Source organism: Macrosteles quadrilineatus, unplaced genomic scaffold (assembly GCF_028750875.1).
Source record: "Macrosteles quadrilineatus isolate MER2022 unplaced genomic scaffold, UCM_ALF_1.0 Scaffold_398__1_contigs__length_78142, whole genome shotgun sequence".
Taxonomy (NCBI): Eukaryota; Metazoa; Arthropoda; class Insecta; order Hemiptera; family Cicadellidae; genus Macrosteles; species Macrosteles quadrilineatus.
The window spans coordinates 6398-24612 of NW_026542991.1; the positions used below are offsets into that span (position 1 = coordinate 6398).

The 18215-nt window shown below is 43.6% G+C and overlaps 2 protein-coding genes across 2 annotated transcripts; both read left to right on the top strand.

Moving 5' to 3' along the window:
* The first annotated feature begins 6705 nt into the window (after positions 1-6705).
* On the top strand, positions 6706-7842 carry LOC128982497 (uncharacterized). The gene has a single exon (XM_054401456.1). It carries the CDS (start codon positions 6706-6708, stop codon positions 7840-7842), a length of 1137 nt encoding a protein of 378 aa, XP_054257431.1.
* A 1805-nt stretch (positions 7843-9647) lies between these two features.
* LOC128982498 (uncharacterized protein F54H12.2-like) lies at positions 9648-10970 on the top strand. The gene has a single exon (XM_054401457.1). The coding sequence runs from the start codon at positions 9648-9650 to the stop codon at positions 10968-10970; it is 1323 nt and encodes a 440-aa protein (XP_054257432.1).
* The last annotated feature ends 7245 nt before the right edge of the window (positions 10971-18215 follow it).

The following is an 18215-nucleotide window of genomic DNA, read 5'->3' on the forward strand; positions in this document are numbered from 1 at the left end:
GATGGTGTGTAAACCTATTCCATGAAATTCTACACGTATGTACCATGGTGGAAGTATTTACTTCCACCATGGTATGTACCAAGTTACGTGGCAATCGGTTCAGCGGTGTCTGAGTTTATCACTGCCAAATATATATACAAACATCCTCTTTTATACTTATAGATATACACTGTGAAATGTTTACTTGTAATAACAGTTTACACTTTTAACTTAAAACAGTGTTAACTAGTATTTTGGTATTTGTGATGGATTTTAATTCATTGTAAAATTAGTTTGACTCTTCAAAAGCTACCCTTGATGAGACAAATAATATTTGGTTATTGCAAAACCCCGCTAAAAACTAAGCTATTTTCTTCGTAATTTTTTATAAATCCTTATTAAAACTCGTAAAATTTAAGAAAGTTACAGTTGTACCCACTCTAATTGTAATGCTTAATTATTTTCCATATTCGCTCCTATGAACTACCAATTAATGTTTTTGTTGAATTAAAATAGTATTCCACAAAATGGCAACGCCTATAAGGATACTGTATTCATAAGCTAGCAAAAATGTTTAATCAGTTTCCCATAAGGATTACCTGGCAGGCATCATATTGCGCTTAAGCAGTTTAAAAATCTTTACTGGTTGTAGTGGATTATAAAAGAACATATATGTTGTTTTTGCAGTTGACTTGAATGGCGAATATTTCCGATACTGTAGACTGGTATGGGTAAGTAGTCAAACACATGTTTTTACACATACAGTAATCAAATTTTATAGCTATTCGTAAATAACACAAATGATATCGAGCCTTGAAAGATACATAGATCTCACCATATTCCGTACTAATAGATCAATATCAAACGTGAGTAGTAACTTGTGGACTAAAACAAATAAAATATAGTGCTATAAAGTATTAACTTGAAGATTACTACGGTATTGCCCATTTAGAGGGCAATTCCCTGGAATTAAAAAGGTTGTGTAGTACATTAAATTATGAAAGATGAGTTTTAAATGTTAAAAGAAATGCATGTAAAAAGATAAAAGCAATGTATAAAAGCATTTCATACTCGCTGTGCAGAGTTGAAAGTAACAAAACAAAATCGTTTAAAATATTCAGAGGACCTTCTGTACAGCTGTATATCATGACGCTTATAGCATGGTATCTCGTCTAAAGACGGTGTTAGTTCAGCTGCTCTTTAAAATATACATTTTTACTTTCTCCCCTTATATGGAGGTATTTTTTTCGTAGAAATTTTCGAGTTTGAGCTTTGAGTGGATCTATCCGTTGTGGGTCCACACCTGTGGTCCGATTGTGATGAAATTTGGTTTGAAGGTCCAGGCGTTTTTTCCATTTTTGTGAAATGTTTATTTTTAATGGTTTTAATTTTTCCATAAAAAACCTAACATAACGGAAATTTCTTTCGAAACTGGCCCGAACTATTTTGATAAACATTTATTATATTGTAGCCCTTTAAATTCCGAACAAAATGGTAGAACTCCCATTGCTATAAATATTACGGTTCAAAGGTTATTGTAAACTATGTTTTTTTTTCTCATAAAAAAAAAACCATAAAGAAGAGAAAATCGTATTTTTTGGAAAAACTGGATTTGATTAAAATTAGTATGTGATGGTCCTTATAATTCTTAACAAAATAGCGCGACCTCCCGTTGCTGTAAAAATTATGGTTCAATGGTTAATGCAACTTTTGTGATTTTACCTATTAAATATCATAGTTACTTTTACTCACCGCTTATCCATTATAAAGATTGTAAACAAGCTAATGGGAAAAAGTATGTGTTAGATTGCTGATACCGTTTATTTTACATTACAACTCAGTTTGTGCAGCAGTTTTTTTTTTGTTCATCGAACTCTCAAGAATACATAGACTTACATTATCGGGTAAACGTACTAAAGTACTAATTAATTGTTTTAGTAATTAATTAAGATGGTAAGTAACATTTATAAACAACATAAACTTCCCTTAAAAACTTAATCTAGAAAGTATTAAACAACATTTTGGTGAAACCAAATGAAAAATTAAACGAAAATAGGATAAGAGAGTAGTAGTCTTTGGGGGACTTAAAGAGGGGAGTAAGGGGAGCAACACCACCGCCTCCACCTCCACCACCCGCCTCCTGCGGCCGCACCTCCCCCCCCCACCCTTGCACCTCCCCCCTCCCCCCTCCCCCGCCCTTGCACCCCCCCCCCTTGCACATCCCCCCCCCCTTGCACCTCCCCCCCCCTTGCACCTCCCCCCCCCCCTGCACCTCCCCCTCCCCCCTGCACCTCCGACCCCCCCCCCCGCCAGTGGTCATCCTGCACCTCCGGATGTGTGAGACCTCCCACGGAGAGAGATGTAGTCAGCTGTCCCTTTGATGTTTCAATACAATGGAAAGCAATTATCAGCGGCGCTCCCTTTGATCCTAGAATACAAAGAAATCCACTTAACGGATGATTGACGGATCCATTATTTAAGTTTCTAAAAGCTTTTACGAGACGCGGTCTCTTTCTTTAAGGTTTATTAGGCTAGGCGTCGGGGCGGCGGCGGCAAAGTCTGGCTCGGATTCTCAGAACTGTCAATTACGGATGATAAATAGTTCCATTAGTTGTTTACTAACAGCTTTTACAAGGCGCAATCTCTTTGTTAGAGCTTTATTAGACTTTATTAGGGGCTTTATTTATGCTCATTTGTTAGAGCATTATGTGGTGGTGGCAACGTGTTTGTTGACAAAGCAACAGCTTTATTATCGACTTCCTAGAACCATCCAGGTCTCTATGGTGGATGCCTGACAGCACTTATAAGTCTGTTACTAGCCTGCAAACCGTCTACATCAGTATCTACTTCGCGATGGAGATCAGTGCTATAGATATGATTAATCTATCACTGAATAAAGCTTGTGTTGGCCGTAAACGTAAAGACATGCGACGTTTGCTATTGATTAACAGTGTGTTACAGAAAGCGAGAAAAGTGTTTTTAAATGAGGCATTCTTCGGTGGTCATAGTTCTAATAGCGAAGAAACATCATCCACGTAGCTAGGTGGTAATGTCAGCTTGTAATTACATCATCTTGTGATTACTAACATCAGAGTAGTTGTTGATTTATCCGCAGCAACACGCTACTGGTGGGGTCAATATCACAATACATCCGAAAATTCAGTTAGTTCTGCGAGTGCAGTGAGTACAGTCGTTACGTGAGCGGTTTGTGTTTATTAATATTATGTCTACGAGTATTGCCGATGCAGAAGAAACTATTCGTTTGATTATGGAAGAGATACATGCGATGGAAAATAACACAATTAGTACTTTTCCTATGAATCATGCAGAGGAGGAGCAGCAGCTGCAACAAAATGAGAAAAAGAAAATTATCAAGAAACCTGTGAAGACGACTAGTGATGTGAAATATGTACAAACCGATAGTGGCAGCGAAATTAAAAAAAGAGAACCTGAACAAGACGCACAACATACAGGATGGATAGTTAAATCGACAAATGATTCGCCGGTTATAATGTGGATAGACGAAGATTTTCAATACACCGTACAAAATTCCCGCTAATCGAGGTCGAGTTTTATTGAAATTGCAATTATTTGACGAAGGAGTGCAAACACACAGTTCCGGCATATATTTGAATGAAAAGAAAGGAGATAAAATATACAACAGTGTGAATAATTTACTGACACAGTTAGAAAATTTATGGGTTGATCGTTTGACGGGAGTTCCAAAAATACACGGTGTGATACAGTCGATGATGCCACTACCCGCATGGCGTAGACCAATCGATTGCGCAATCGAAAACGGTGGAAGAATTAAACAAAGGAAGAAACGTTCTGTGGCGCCAGTGACTATGATGCAATCGAATGAGACAAAAAATAATGTTAACAATAGCGATGATTCCAAGAAGCCACGTGTTGACGCGCAGCTGCAGCCGAGGGGACGAAACAAAAAGAAACAACTACAAAAAACCGGTCTGTGCTAGAAACTTCTACAGGAGTGGATTCTGAGAAATATTGCGAAACACCTGCATTCTTCTCTCCACCACTGCGCTGTCGCTGCTGCAACAATTCATTCCTCGACCAACCACTGTGTGGATCGAACGTGTGTACAGTTTCGCTTGACTTTAACTTTTTTTAATAACACATTTATTATGTCGAAATGCGAGTCAGTCAGTGTCAATGGTAGTGGAAGTAGCAGCAGTGGTGTGATGAACTTGAAAAATGAACTCAACACCGTGCAAGTAAACACGCCGTACACGAAGATCGTCCATCTCCGTGAAGAGTGTTCTTATCGTATTGTGAAATTCGAACGAGTGACCACGCCGTACGGAGAGACTGTCATGGCCGTGCTGGAGGGACTAGCCGGCGATGAACACTACATGCGTGTCTACCTACCACGACGCTACAACGAGGCGATCACAGATCAACGCATTGACCAGTACAACAGGGGATTCGAAGATAGACTTAACCTCGTCAGAAGAAGCGCTCCACCTGGCAGTAAATATACTCCATTGGAGTTTGTTTGAAACAAATTTAAATTTTAATTTTTACAAAAACTACATTCGTGTACATAAAATATTTTTTTATTTTATTAACCTCAAAACTAATGAAAATTGTAATTTTCTTAAAATGATATTGTAACTTTGATATGTTTTGTAAGTCAATACGTATAGTCACGTTGAGAGCATAATCAATTCGTCTTTTATTTACACTCCTTATTCCCTATTGTTATAAATTAGTTTGTAGTGTTGTCAGTGTAGTCAGTCAATCAGTATGTGAGATGGACTTGAGGTGGAAGCATCCATTTTCGGCCTTAGTAGCCGGCCCTTCAGGGTCTGGAAAATCACAATTTGTCATGCGTTTTATAGACCATGCTAATGAAATATGTGATACAGATTTTGCTAACATATATTGGCATCATCCTCATTCAAATGATAATGTGCAGCAGAACAGCAGTAACAGTGGCAGAGGCAGTATTGTCCAGTATAAAAACTCTCTGCCAGACATGAACGATTTCGATGGTAGTGTACCTAATTTGATCATAGTGGACGACATGATGCGTGAAACAAACGACAGTGTAGTGGATTTATTTACAAAAGGCTCACACCATAGGAACTTGAGTGTTTTCTTTATAACGCAGAATCTATTTCATCAGGGCCGAGGTCAGAGAGACATCTCATTGAATGCTCATTACATAGTGTGTTTTAAAAACCCCAGAGATCGGGCTCAGATAAAACATTTAGCCCGTCAAATTTATCCGGATAGTACAAAATTTATAGAGGAAGCATATGCGGATGCTACACGTGATCCGCATGCGTATCTATTAATAGACTTGAAACAGTCCACACCGGATGAGATGCGCATTCGTTCGACTATCTTTCCGGACGATCCGATTAATTATGTGTACCTGCCGAAAACAAGCAATGTCAGCGGTCACAATAAATAGAAAACGTCTATAGCGGATCAGTATCAGTCGTCATGTCGCAGTGTGTGAGGAAAGACGCAGCTCTACTGACGGCACTGGTGCACGCTACACCGAAGGAACGTAAAGCGCTGTTAAAAGTGTGTGACCTCAGTCGTATACGATCAGTGTGCGAGTGTGCATACAACCTGTTGCGTGGTAACGTATCGGTGTCCGATAAACGCAAAAGACAATTGAAAAAGTATAAATCAACTCTCAGGCGATTGGTGAAACGAGGTGAGAGTTGGGCCAAGAAACGCAAGTATCTAGTACAAAAAGGAGGTGGATTCCTACTACCAATACTGTTGAGCACCGTACTACAAGCCGTACTTCATAAATCCATTACGTAATAATACGGTAATAACACAATGATGGAGTACGCAAAGAAAATGGTTGTTGTACCGCAAGAGTTAATCGAACGGTTAAAAAACAGCGATATCAATACCACAAACAACAAAAGCAACGTGGATAATAGGAAAGCGTCATCATCGTCACGTCGATTCGGTGGTGACAGCAGTGATAGTATCGATAACGAAATGCATCGTATATTGATGGATAAAACTTTGAGCGATTATGAAAAATGGAAACAGTATCAACAGGTGCTGCAGAGATTTTTACATTTTGCCTCCGTCAATAGACAACCGATCAATATACCGATCATGGAGACAGCATCGTCATCATCATCATCATCATTACTGCAAGCAGCAACAGCGTCGCCACCACCCGGTACAATGGAGGAGATTGTGGACACGTTTTCCAAATCGTACAAGCCGGACGTGCGTAATCTGTTACGATTTATCGTCCGCGAAGGTAGTGTGATAAATTGGGATAAGAACTTTGCGGTGTATGTGCGAAATGAAAAAATTCCCGATTCAAATATCGTGGACATATTACACTGCATAGTGAGAGTACGTATGGTGGATTACATGCCCGCCGGGTGGTACGAAGTCATGAACGCGTTACGCGACATGAATGTGCCCAAGGAGTATATCAACAATTCTACAGCATTACAGTATCTGGGTGCGGGATACAGATCGTTACGTGGTGACGCAACGTCAGCTGTAGCGAGTAGTTCGATCACATCATCGACTCCGAGAACACCTATGCGTGATCGTTTACGTTCGGCTTACAATCAGCAGCGTACGTTATCCCCTACGTCACCATTACCCTCGTTGGCGGCTCATCGAAGACAACGACAGCTTGATAGAGATCAATTACAATCGCCGTTGGACAGGTGGGAACCGTTTTCGCCGTAGTGCGGATAAATCATGAAACGAGTGTACTACAATCCCGAAGATCCTGCATCATACGGTGGTGTCACACGTCTATTACATGCGATACGCGAGAAGGAGGGGAAAGTTAAGAAGAAGAATAGGACAAAACGCCAAACAGTGCTGGACTGGTTACGGACACAAGACACTTACACGTTGCACAGACCGGTGCGTCAACGATTCGCCCGCAACCGTTACGTGGTATTCGGTCCTGACGAACTGTGGCAAGCGGATTTGAATGATATGCGCGGTCTGAGCTCGTTCAACGATGGAATCAACTATCTGCTGACAGTGATAGATGTGTTCAGTAAACGACTTTACGTGATAGCGTTGAAAACAAAAAGCGGCAAAGAAGTGGCCGACGCATTCGAGAAAATATTAAAAAACCCCTCTGTCACGGTACCGCGCTGTCTACAGACGGACAAGGGAACTGAGTTCACCGGCGTCAAGGTAAAACAGTTGTTCAGAAAATACGACGTTAGATATGTTACAACACAGAACCCTGACGTGAAAGCGGCGGTCGTGGAACGTGTGAACCGCACTTTGAAATCACGCATGTGGCGTTATCTTACGTATAAAAACACGTACCGTTACATCGATGTGCTACAACAACTGGTGAACGCCTACAATCACAGTGCGCACAGCAGTCTGGGTACTACTGCTGACGGCAGAGCCGTACGTCCGATTGATGTGAAAAAAGAAGATAAGAAACTCGTATATCGAGTGTGGCGACACATGTACAGTAGTGGCAGCGGCATCAAGACTAAATTATCTAAGCGTAGAAAGGCAAAATTTGTGGCGGGCGATACGGTACGTATTGCAAAAGAAAAAAATATTTTTGCCAAAGGATACGAGACGAATTGGAGTAAAGAAGTGTTCGTGGTGGACCGCGAGTACGGTCATCATCCGTTACCGTTGTACGTGTTGCACGATTTGAACGGGTCACCGTTGATTGGTCGTTTCTACGAAGAAGAATTGCAAAAAGTCACCGTGCCGCCAGACCGACTGTACGATATCGATAAAATATTGGACACTAAAGGCAGTGGCCGCAGTAAGCGTTATCTCGTCAAGTGGAAAGGTTACGGCGACGAGTTCAACTCTTGGATACCGGCGTCAGAAGTGAAACAATTATAAAGGACAACAACCGCGTATCAGTGACAATGAGTAAACATAATCAGTTCTATTTGACCTTGCCCAGTAACAGTTCAATGAATTACTATCCGAACAACACAGTGGCTGATTATATAACTCAACTACCTACGTCTATCCATCTGACGGATGGTGAATGGGAAGTGGCTCTAGTTGAAGCGCATTACCCCTGTTCATTTCTGACGGTGAGCGATGATGCGAAGATATTTATCTACCATGAAGATCGCAGCGCTATAGCCACTGGCGGTGCTGACAAAACCAATAAAGTCAAAGTGGACATTCTCAAAGTGGAGCCTGGCAACTATAGCGATATCACCGAGTTGATACAAGTGTTGAACGCCATGGAACGCTTGAGGTTTTACGCCACTTTCATGTACGATGAAAACACCAAAGTGGTGGAAATAGCGATTCGCAGTCACGTAGTACAAATGGAATTGAGCACCGGTCTCGCGCTGCAGTTGGGGTTCGATCCTGTCGAGACGGACATGAAGACCAACAAGAAAGCCAAACTGCCGGCCAACATACAAGCCGGACTGCCGGGTGACATGTATGTGTATTGTGATTTGGTGGAGCCTCAGTTGGTGGGTGACACGGTGGCACCGTTATTAAAGATCGTCAACATCGATACGACAAACTACATGTACGGCGCGCACAAGACCGTGCATTTCACCGATCCGCATTACGTGCCCGTCATCAAGAGCACATTTGAGAACGTGGAAATTGACTTAAGGGGCAGCACAGGCGATCATCTGCCATTCCACTTTGGGACTACGTGCATGAAACTACACCTGCGCAGATCGCTCACGCTGGCATAAATATACTAGCAGCAGCAACGTAAACGGCGTCGACGGCGAAAACGACGACGACAACTAAAACGACGACAACAGCGAATACGACGGCGAATTCGACGGCGAATACGACGGCGATTACGACAGCGAATACGACGGCGAATACGACGGCGAATACGACGGCGAATACGACGGCGAATGCGACGGCGAATACGACGGCGACAACATCAACGAAGACGACAGCAACAGCATAAACATCAGTGGCAGCAACAGTAGGAGCAACAGCAGCAGCAGCAGCAGCAACAACCACGATGAATACGAACGATCCGTATTTGGCCTACTATCGGCGACAGTTACAACAGTCGGGTAACGGTGTATCGTCCGTGTACAGAGGTGCACCGTACCAGCGCGGTCATGGCATCGGCAGTTTCCTCAGTGGACTCATGCGGTCTGTAGTGCCGTTACTAAAGTCTGGTGCAACCGCCATGGGCAAAGAGGCTTTGCGTTCAGGTGTTGGTTTCCTCGGCGACATAGTGTCCGCTGGTGGTACACAACATCCGAGGTACGCGGCCGCCACACGCCTCAAAGAATTCACCGGCTCGTTGAAACGCAGAGCCGATGACAAATTGGAACGCGTATTGAGTGGAGGTGGTCGTGCCGTCACATATAAGAAAAGACGTGTCCATCGCGTCACACCGCAGTCGTTAGCGACACTTCTCAGAGTAAGGACGTCCACCGCTGCCACAACAAAACAGAGAAGGAGTAGGAAGAGTATGAAAAGACCTGTTATCAATAAGGGACAGAAAAAGCGTAAACCTACAACAAAAAGACTACCTCGACGTTCCGGCGCCAGCAGCAGCAAAGTTAAAAGCGTCAATAAGAAGAGTAGAAACAGGAGGAATAGATCTACTAAAAGAAGAGTAGCAAGAGGAATACCGTCGATAGACGATATATTCAATTAGACTATATTTTCCTACAACAAGAAGAAGAAAAGAAAAGAAAATGTCATTCATTCATCAGAAATCGTGTGAATGCGTTAAAACCGAATTGGATTTATTCTCTTTACCACCTACTCAGACTAGTATAGAGAACGGCAAATGGATTCAGTACAAGCCGATCTCGTCTTTGACAGACGATTCGCCGATAGAGTTTGTCATACCGGCTAACGGAGAAGAATACACGGACTTGACGCAATCTCTGTTGCACATCGAAGCGACAATAGTGAAAGATGACGGCACAAAAGTGGAAGAGGCGTTAGTCGAAGAGATGGGTCCTGTTAACAATTGGCTCCATTCGCTGTTCAGTCAAGTGGATCTGTACATCAATCACAAACTGGTGTCACCACAAAACAACACTTACGCTTATCGCGCCTATTTGGAAAATCTACTGAACTATGGCGGTAGCGCAAAAAAGTCACATCTCACCAGCACAATGTTCTACGAAGACATAGCCGACAAAATGGACGATTGCGAGGCAAACAACGCAGGACTAGTGAAACGACGCGACTTCGTGAAGAAGAGCACGTACATCGATATGGTGGGAAATTTACATCTAGATTTGTGCAATCAAGCCAAGTTTATGTTGAATGGTGTGGAAATGCGATTGCGTCTCGTCAGATCGAGAAACTCATTTGCCATAATGTCGAAAACAGCAACGAACTACAAGGTGCACATTCGAGAGGCCAATCTGTTTGTGCGTCGTTGTAAGATCAATCCCGGCGTGTTGGTGGCGCACAGCAAGACGCTGGAAAGTGGTACGGCCAAGTATCCAATCACACGTGTGGACGTGAAATCCATCACGCTACCGAGTGGTATTCTGGGCAAGACATTGGACAGTGTGTTTCTCGGTCAGTTGCCGAAACGCATAATCGTGGGACTGGTGGATAATGTGGCGTTCAACGGTGATTTCAAGAAAAACCCGTTTAATTTTCAACACTTCAATTTGAACTATTTCGCTCTGTACATCGACGGTGAACAAGTGCCATGCAAGGCGTTGACACCGGCCTTCACGGGAGACTCGAAACTCTACGCACTCGCCTATCACACGCTGTTCACCGGCACCGGTATACAGTTCGCCGACAAGGGCAACGAGATTGGCAGATCGGCTTATCCGAACGGCTACTGTCTGATGGCGTTCGACCTGACGCCGGACATGTCGGCCGGCGAATCGAGTCACTGGAATCTGGTACGAAACGGCAATTTGCGCATCGAACTGCAATTCAAAGAAGCGTTGGCCTCGTCCATCAACTGTATAGTGTACGCCGAAATGGACAATGTAATCGAAGTGGACCGACATCGCAACGTGTCCGTGGATTTCAGCGGCTAAATACAAGAACCAACCCCCACCGCATAGCTCAGTATCGCACTGACCTTTGATCGTGATGGATCGTTGTTACCTTCAAGCTCCGTCGCACCGACAGAAACAGCAGCAGCAGCAGCAATGTAGGCACAGTGATTGCACAGCTGTGGTTTTGGACCTACAGTGTTTCAAGGACAACAACAACGACTTCATAGTGAAAGAAGCCAGTGTAGTTGACGTGTCGACTGGCACATTGTTATTACATCACATCGCACGTGCGCCGTTCGATCGTGACGCGTTGACTGCGGATAAACTCAGAGAGTCCTATTGGTTGACCAAACATTGTCACGGACTCGACTGGAATCGCGGTGACGTGTCATACTCCGTGTTGATCGATAAATTGCGCACTTGCCTCTCGCGTCGCAGCATCGTATATGTTAAGGGAGTGGAAAAGAAAGAATACATTATCAAGAATCTAATCACAGACGTGAACAACAAGTACAATAGATGGAGTGACAATATTACAACTGTGGTGGATTTGTGCGATATTGGCTGTGGTTCACTTGCTTCGATTGGCAATCTACTGTCCGCCAACGTGTTGCGATGTGGTCGACACAAAACCGTACAACACCGTTGCTCGCTCTCAAACTGTACTCTGTTACGTGGCTGGCTACTACTCACCGCCGAAGAGGCGAAAACGACACACTGCTGCCCATTGTACGATGATATATCGTCAACGACAGGAGGGCCGTCACCGTCACCATCACCACCACTGTCACTTATAACACAAGCATCGATGACAGTGACGACTACATCGATCAGTAGCAACGCCAGTCTCAATACTATTCCCGAAGAAGACGAAGAAGAAGAAGAAGACGTGACACAATGAACAGTACTGACATCAAAGATATTTGTACCAATTACCAAGAGACAGAATCACGCACATCGGAGTGTACGCATCAGACCGTCTACCGACACGTATCGAGCCTTCGACGGCCATAGTGGTGAACACCATGCCACACACGGAGAGTGGTGAACATTGGGTAACCTTCTACATGGACAGTGACGCTACGCATATAGAATATTTCGACAGTTTCGGCCGTCAACCGTATCTGGCTGAATACCAACAGTTTTTAAGACGCAATTCACGTCGTTACATATCCAATAAATACCAACTCCAACGCTACGACACTTCCGTGTGCGGTCACTACTGTCTGACTTACCTGTACTGTCGCATAATGTACGACATGACGATGAATGATTTCATACAGCTGTTTGACGGTGATGCCACTTCCTTCGTCACACCCAGCAACGCTGTCAACAACGATGTTCTGGTTCGAAGACTCTTCGACATGTTTTACCACTGATTTTACTTACCTGTCTTTTATTTCTATTTGGATTGTATAAAAAGCTAATTTAAATTTGAATAAAAATAATAATATAGTTATCTAATGTACATTAGAATAAGTAAAAGATTGGGAAAAAATAAAAACACAAGTGTATTTTGAAAACAATGTTGGTCTTTTTATTTTCCATCATGACTCTATATAAATCAAAACAAGAACAAGTGAGTGAATAATATTTTCAAAATAGTTTCTGTACAATTCACAATTATGACCATAATATAAATAAGTATATATTGATTAATTTGTTTTTTTTTTCAGTTTTACAATTACAGTAATGTTACAGTTGAAATAATTTGATTCTAAATTAAATATCACAGTTTAAAAAAGTTATCAAATATCACAGTTGAAAAACATTGACTTATTAAAAATTGATTCCCTAAATAAATTACTATTTATTATTAATAAATATTTGGTATTTTGTTATACATTTTACTAGTATTTGTCCGTCAATTGTCTTTGCCATCACCACCACGACGACGATCCGAGGCTTATGCACCGCAAACACGCGCACTATGTTGATGTTATTGTTGAACTGCTTCAATCTACTTCTTCGATGTCAACGTCGTTATCGCCCGCATCCATTGTCGCTGACGGTGACGATACAATGTTGCGCCGACGGTGGCATCTACTGGCGTTCCCGTTGCAGTCTTCTGGAGCCGATAGCATTGCCGGTGCGCTGGAATTCTATAGTGGCCCCACGGTAACGTATTGACGCCGTCCTCTTCGATATAACGTTTGTCATCGTACGGCGCCATCGATCGTTTTGACACCACAACGGAGTATATTATGTGGTGCCGTGTCTGAAATCGATCGTTATCCGTGTATAAGACCCGCTGTTCTTGTAGACATCGTCTGTAATCGTCTACAGTCAGGCCTTTGGCCACTACGGCGCGATTCACCCCCTTGGCTCGTTTCACAGGTGGTGTATCGTCGCCGACACCGTCTTCGCTGCTACCGGTCCGAAGGAACATGAAGCAGTACAGTTTCGCCATCAGGCCGATGAATTCACTAATGATCACCCCGTTGGCTTCGTCCTTGAATTTCCCCAGGGACCCGGGCGTTGGTCGGATCGTAGCAGATATGGTCCCGGGGATAGTTGCTGGTGTCGAAGTCGTCCAGGTGATTCACCATGTCCTCGTACACGTCTACGTACGGATTAAATAGATCAGCCGTCAGTGTCAATGTAGAGAAGTCTGAGCCGATCTATTCCATACCGCTCTTGCAGACGGTAGTGGAATCCGTACATCCACGTCTTACTGTGGTCCAGAATGCACATACCGCGTACACCGGCTTGTCCAAGATGACGCGGACTTTATTCATGTGTAGTAGGGCCAAGTCTTTGTTGTACCACGTCCGGTCACTGAAATTAGACTTGGCCACGTACTTGGTGTACGTCTTCGGGTTTGTAGCCAATTTGATGTTGATATGTTTTCTTACATTCTGGAGGCTCATACCATAGACAGCGTTGACCATAAGCTTAAATAATTCCACCTCAAACTTGTTCTTGGCCTGCTGCCTTAGACTGGTATTCATCGCCACGTACGGTTGTAGCCACTTTCGCTGCTTGAAGCGCAGAACACGATGTATCCGACGCACACGCAATCCGTTGTCCATCGCCTGCTGAAGTGCTCGATAATGGATTACGTATGCGTCTTTATCAAACAGGGTGACCATTAGTTTTGCAGATTTGCCTACGCTGTATGTTCGGAGGACGTCATCCGTATATGGCAATTGGTCTCGAGGTGCTTTACGCAGTTCCGGACAGAACGGTAGGTCTCGGTGTTTGTCATGGAGTCGAGGGTCTCGTGGATACTCCAAATCCACCTCCAAGACGTAGCCTACATCTCCGTCTGTCGGTATGTCCTCGATGACCAAATCGTTTATTTCCTGACGCGACAGCCACTCGAAATCTTTGTACGGGAGCGACTGGGACATGGCCCATCCGTATAGGTTGTTAGCGTCGTAGTACATAATATAATCTCCATATTCGCTGTTATTACTATTGTTGTTGTTGATGTTATCTACGGCACTAACACTAGTCGCAGGTGCGAACCGACCGTCTCGGCTGACGCCATCTTCCAATCGCCTCTTGTTGTTGCTGCTCCTGCTACCACCTGCTGATGTTGAAGGATTGTTGACGGTGGTAGCTTTGGTATATTTATTATTGGCGACAGCGTGTCGGGTTGCGCACTGGGTCAAGCCGCCCCGGATCCCTTTCTCGAAGAACAGGTACATATCTACGTCCTGTAGGGTATCCAGGGTCACGTCAGTTTTAAAGAGCATCACGTCCCAAGCGTACGACGGTAAGGTCAACCAGTGGGCTGGATCGAGGTCGTAGTGTTCCAGACACTGGTCCCGAAAACCCTCGAAGACGTCCGCCAACAGCAACACGTCTGTTTTCAAATACAAGTCGGCGTAGTCTCCGAGGGTGTTGCAATTAAAATGTGACCATACGCGTCGGGCGTGAGCGTAATCCTCTTCTTTTACGTCCTCCTTGCGTAGGCTGTCTCTGAAGGATTCCGGTGGAGGTAACACGTTTTCGTCCAATACCGAGAGTGACGTTACGTACTCGTATGGGAAAACTCCTTTGCGATGTACAAGTGCAAAGTCAGCATCGTTAGGGAAAAATGATTTGGTGATTCGAAGATTTTCTATTGGCATTAGGGAAACTAAATTTGACAAGGCTCGGGACAAAAATCTATAAGAGTCTACAAATCGGAGTGTGAGTCGGTTGTGACGATTCGCACCGTCATGTACGAATCGTTTGCTAAAAGATATGTATTTTTCTTCTGTATTGGCGAGTACGTTTACGTCACCTCCGTCTATGGCCAGCTCCCTTACCACAAAATGAGCGTCGTAGTTACTCAAATTGTGGAAGTAGCAATGTATCGTGTCTTGCTCCTTGAATTTTAAATTGCAAGACCGATGAGCTGCACCTCGAAACGTGTAGGGGGGTGAGTGTTGGTGATCACGAACTTTCGGATCGTTTCGGCCGTCACCGTCATCGACGAATGGTTTCTTACAGATGTGACATCTGGTGGCGGCACGAAACTCCGCTTCTTGCTGCGCATCTAATCGTGGTTCGGTCCGGCGTGTTTTGTACAAAACATCTCCTATACGCCGGACGTCTTTCTTGATGGATTGCATGAAATGATGCGCAGCATTCTCACCCCTATACAGACGAAGTTCCGAAAACGTGTTACCGTGGTCCTCTTGATCGGCTCCTAACCTGTGGCTATCACGAACGTAGTAAGCGTACGCGTACGGTCTGTGAACCTTCCTTGTCCTGACATGTTCAGAATCCGGTCTATTGTTCTTGTGATGATGGTGATGTGGCTTTCCCCCTCGCTGTGTTGCTGGATCTTCATCCGGAGGGGGAACGGTTGGTGGATCTGTGAGAGGTCGGTTGTCTTCTCGATCGTATGGTACGAGCGCACACTCGAAGTCAGCATAGATAGTGAATCTTTGTCGCTGTGTACGCTCGTACCTATCAAATTTGATATGTTTCTTCGGAGCCAGATCGGTGCGCAATGGCGCGTGGTCTAAACAATACTTCTTGTGTTCTGCAAGTCGCTGCTCACCCCGTTTACCGTCGACTGTCGGTCTGTTGTCAAAATGAGCGAAACAGCGCTTGCAGACAAAGAGTCGTTCACGATGTCTGGTAATCTGACTCCGGACCAACCTCTCGAAGTCAGCAATGAATGCGTAATGAGTAGAATTGTCATCTGTCAGGTACAAGAGGTCGAAATGGTTATCGAGTTCTCGGTCTACTACACGGAGTGGATATACGATGTATTCATACTTTGTTGTAAATTGACCATCTCTCCGTGTAGTCCGGACCCGATCCAATCCGTACACGTTCACGCTTACACCAGCATTCCTCTTCTCGAATGTCGGGATCTGTTCAAGTTGTACAGGGAAAGTGATTTTTGTGAAATCTAAATTTATTCGCGCACGGAACTCAGGTGGAAAGTCCGTGGCGTCTAACTGACGATTAAACGAATTTTGAATGAATTTAGATAGAATAGCGTACATAAAACATTTTTGATCCCGATCATTCCGGACGTTGATCACGGCTCTTTTTGCGGCGACGCACTGGGGCAATGGAACGTATGAACTGCCTCCGAGAGGACGATAAACATTTATTCGGATTTCCATATTTATTATCCTCCCGAAGGTCCAGCCCGAGCCCTTCATTTCACACGTCTCCTTTTCATCCACTAACTTCTGAAACAACTGACCGCACAGGTCTTCAATGTCAGTGGACCGGAAGACGGTGACGTTCTTGGTTTTGAAAGCGCGTCGACACGTTTGGTCGTGAACGTTGGTAAATTCACAGTCCAGCCACAGGTTAGTCTTGATGGCAGTCACGTGTTCTAATATGCGGTGCATAAGCGTAACTACCTGATCAAACAAAGTCGTCAGAAATTCCGGGATAGTAAGCCAAGAGGGCGCTTCGTTACGTAGGCGATACGTCTTCAGACGCCCAAGAAACGCCGTCTCGACTTCCTCAAAGTCATCTGGTGAAATGTTTGTCGGAATTTCTGACGGTTCATCATCATCATCATTGTCCCTAATACTACTACTACTACTACTACTACTAGTGTTTAAGTTGTTACCATCACCACCTCCATATTGAATACTATTATCGTTTGAGTTATTGTTGCTGACCGAAGGACCAGCAGATGGAGGTGGTGATGGTGGAGAATCCGCAGTGCCCCATATCCGCACTTTCTCAGCAACGCAGTGGAAGCGGGAATGTCTGTTCAAATGGTAATGCGTTTTGAATACTCTATCACACTTAGGACACTGGAATCTCCGTAGTGGTGATAATAATGATGATGATGATGTGGTCGCAATCACTACCGGACAATTGGTCTCCCTATGTCGATTCAGGTTAAATCTTCTTGTGAAGGAAAGACCACAGTCCGTACAATTGAAACTCACTGTTGGGTTACGTGGTGATGGCTGTGGGGGTGGGGATGTTGGCTGACGATGTTGATCCAAATGCTGCTGCTGCTGTTGCCACGGACGCCAGAGATGCTGCTGCTGCTGCTGTGGTGGCTGCTCCTGCTGCTGCGGTGGCTGCTCCTGCTGCTGCGGTGGCTGCTGCTGCTGCTGCGGCTGCTGTTGCTCTGCTGGTTCTGGCTGCGGCAATGTCGAAGCCGAAGTTGTCAGATCTATGATAAACAAATAAAAGAAAACAATTTGATTAGAATAAAATAAAAAGTTATACTTCTTGTAATTGATAATAAAAAATATGACTTTAAAATTGTCATAATATTGAAATCTGACTTAAAAATTGTCTTAATATTGGAATATGTTTGTTAAGTGAATGTAATAATTATTTATATTTATTTCCATTTGGTTCCATATTGATCTGGTCTCATCTTAATATGATGGTTCTGTCTTATATATTTTTTTTATTCACAATAATAAAAATTGCATTAAATTCGAACTTCTTTATTCTCCAATCAAGTTTTAATCTTGACGTATAAATTGTAAAAATAATATTTATATTACATACCAATATTATCCGGAATGGGTGGCGAGTTGTGGCCAACATCATCACCGTCGAAATTGACAGGCAACTCGTAGTCAAAATCCAATGATGGGCCAGCCGTCACGTTCTGCTCATGCATGGTAATGGTATCAGACCGTCTCTCTGCAAGCAAATGATAACTTTTGTCAAGGTGTCATAATTTATAAAATTTAATAAAATTGAATATGGATAGTAGCAATCTCTGAAAAAAAATGTACAATCTGTTTTTCTTCTTCTTTTTCTTCAATGTGATCCGTTGTCAATTTTTACATTATTATTTATTCTCAACAAGTGATCTCTATTCCATTAAATTAAATTCCATTT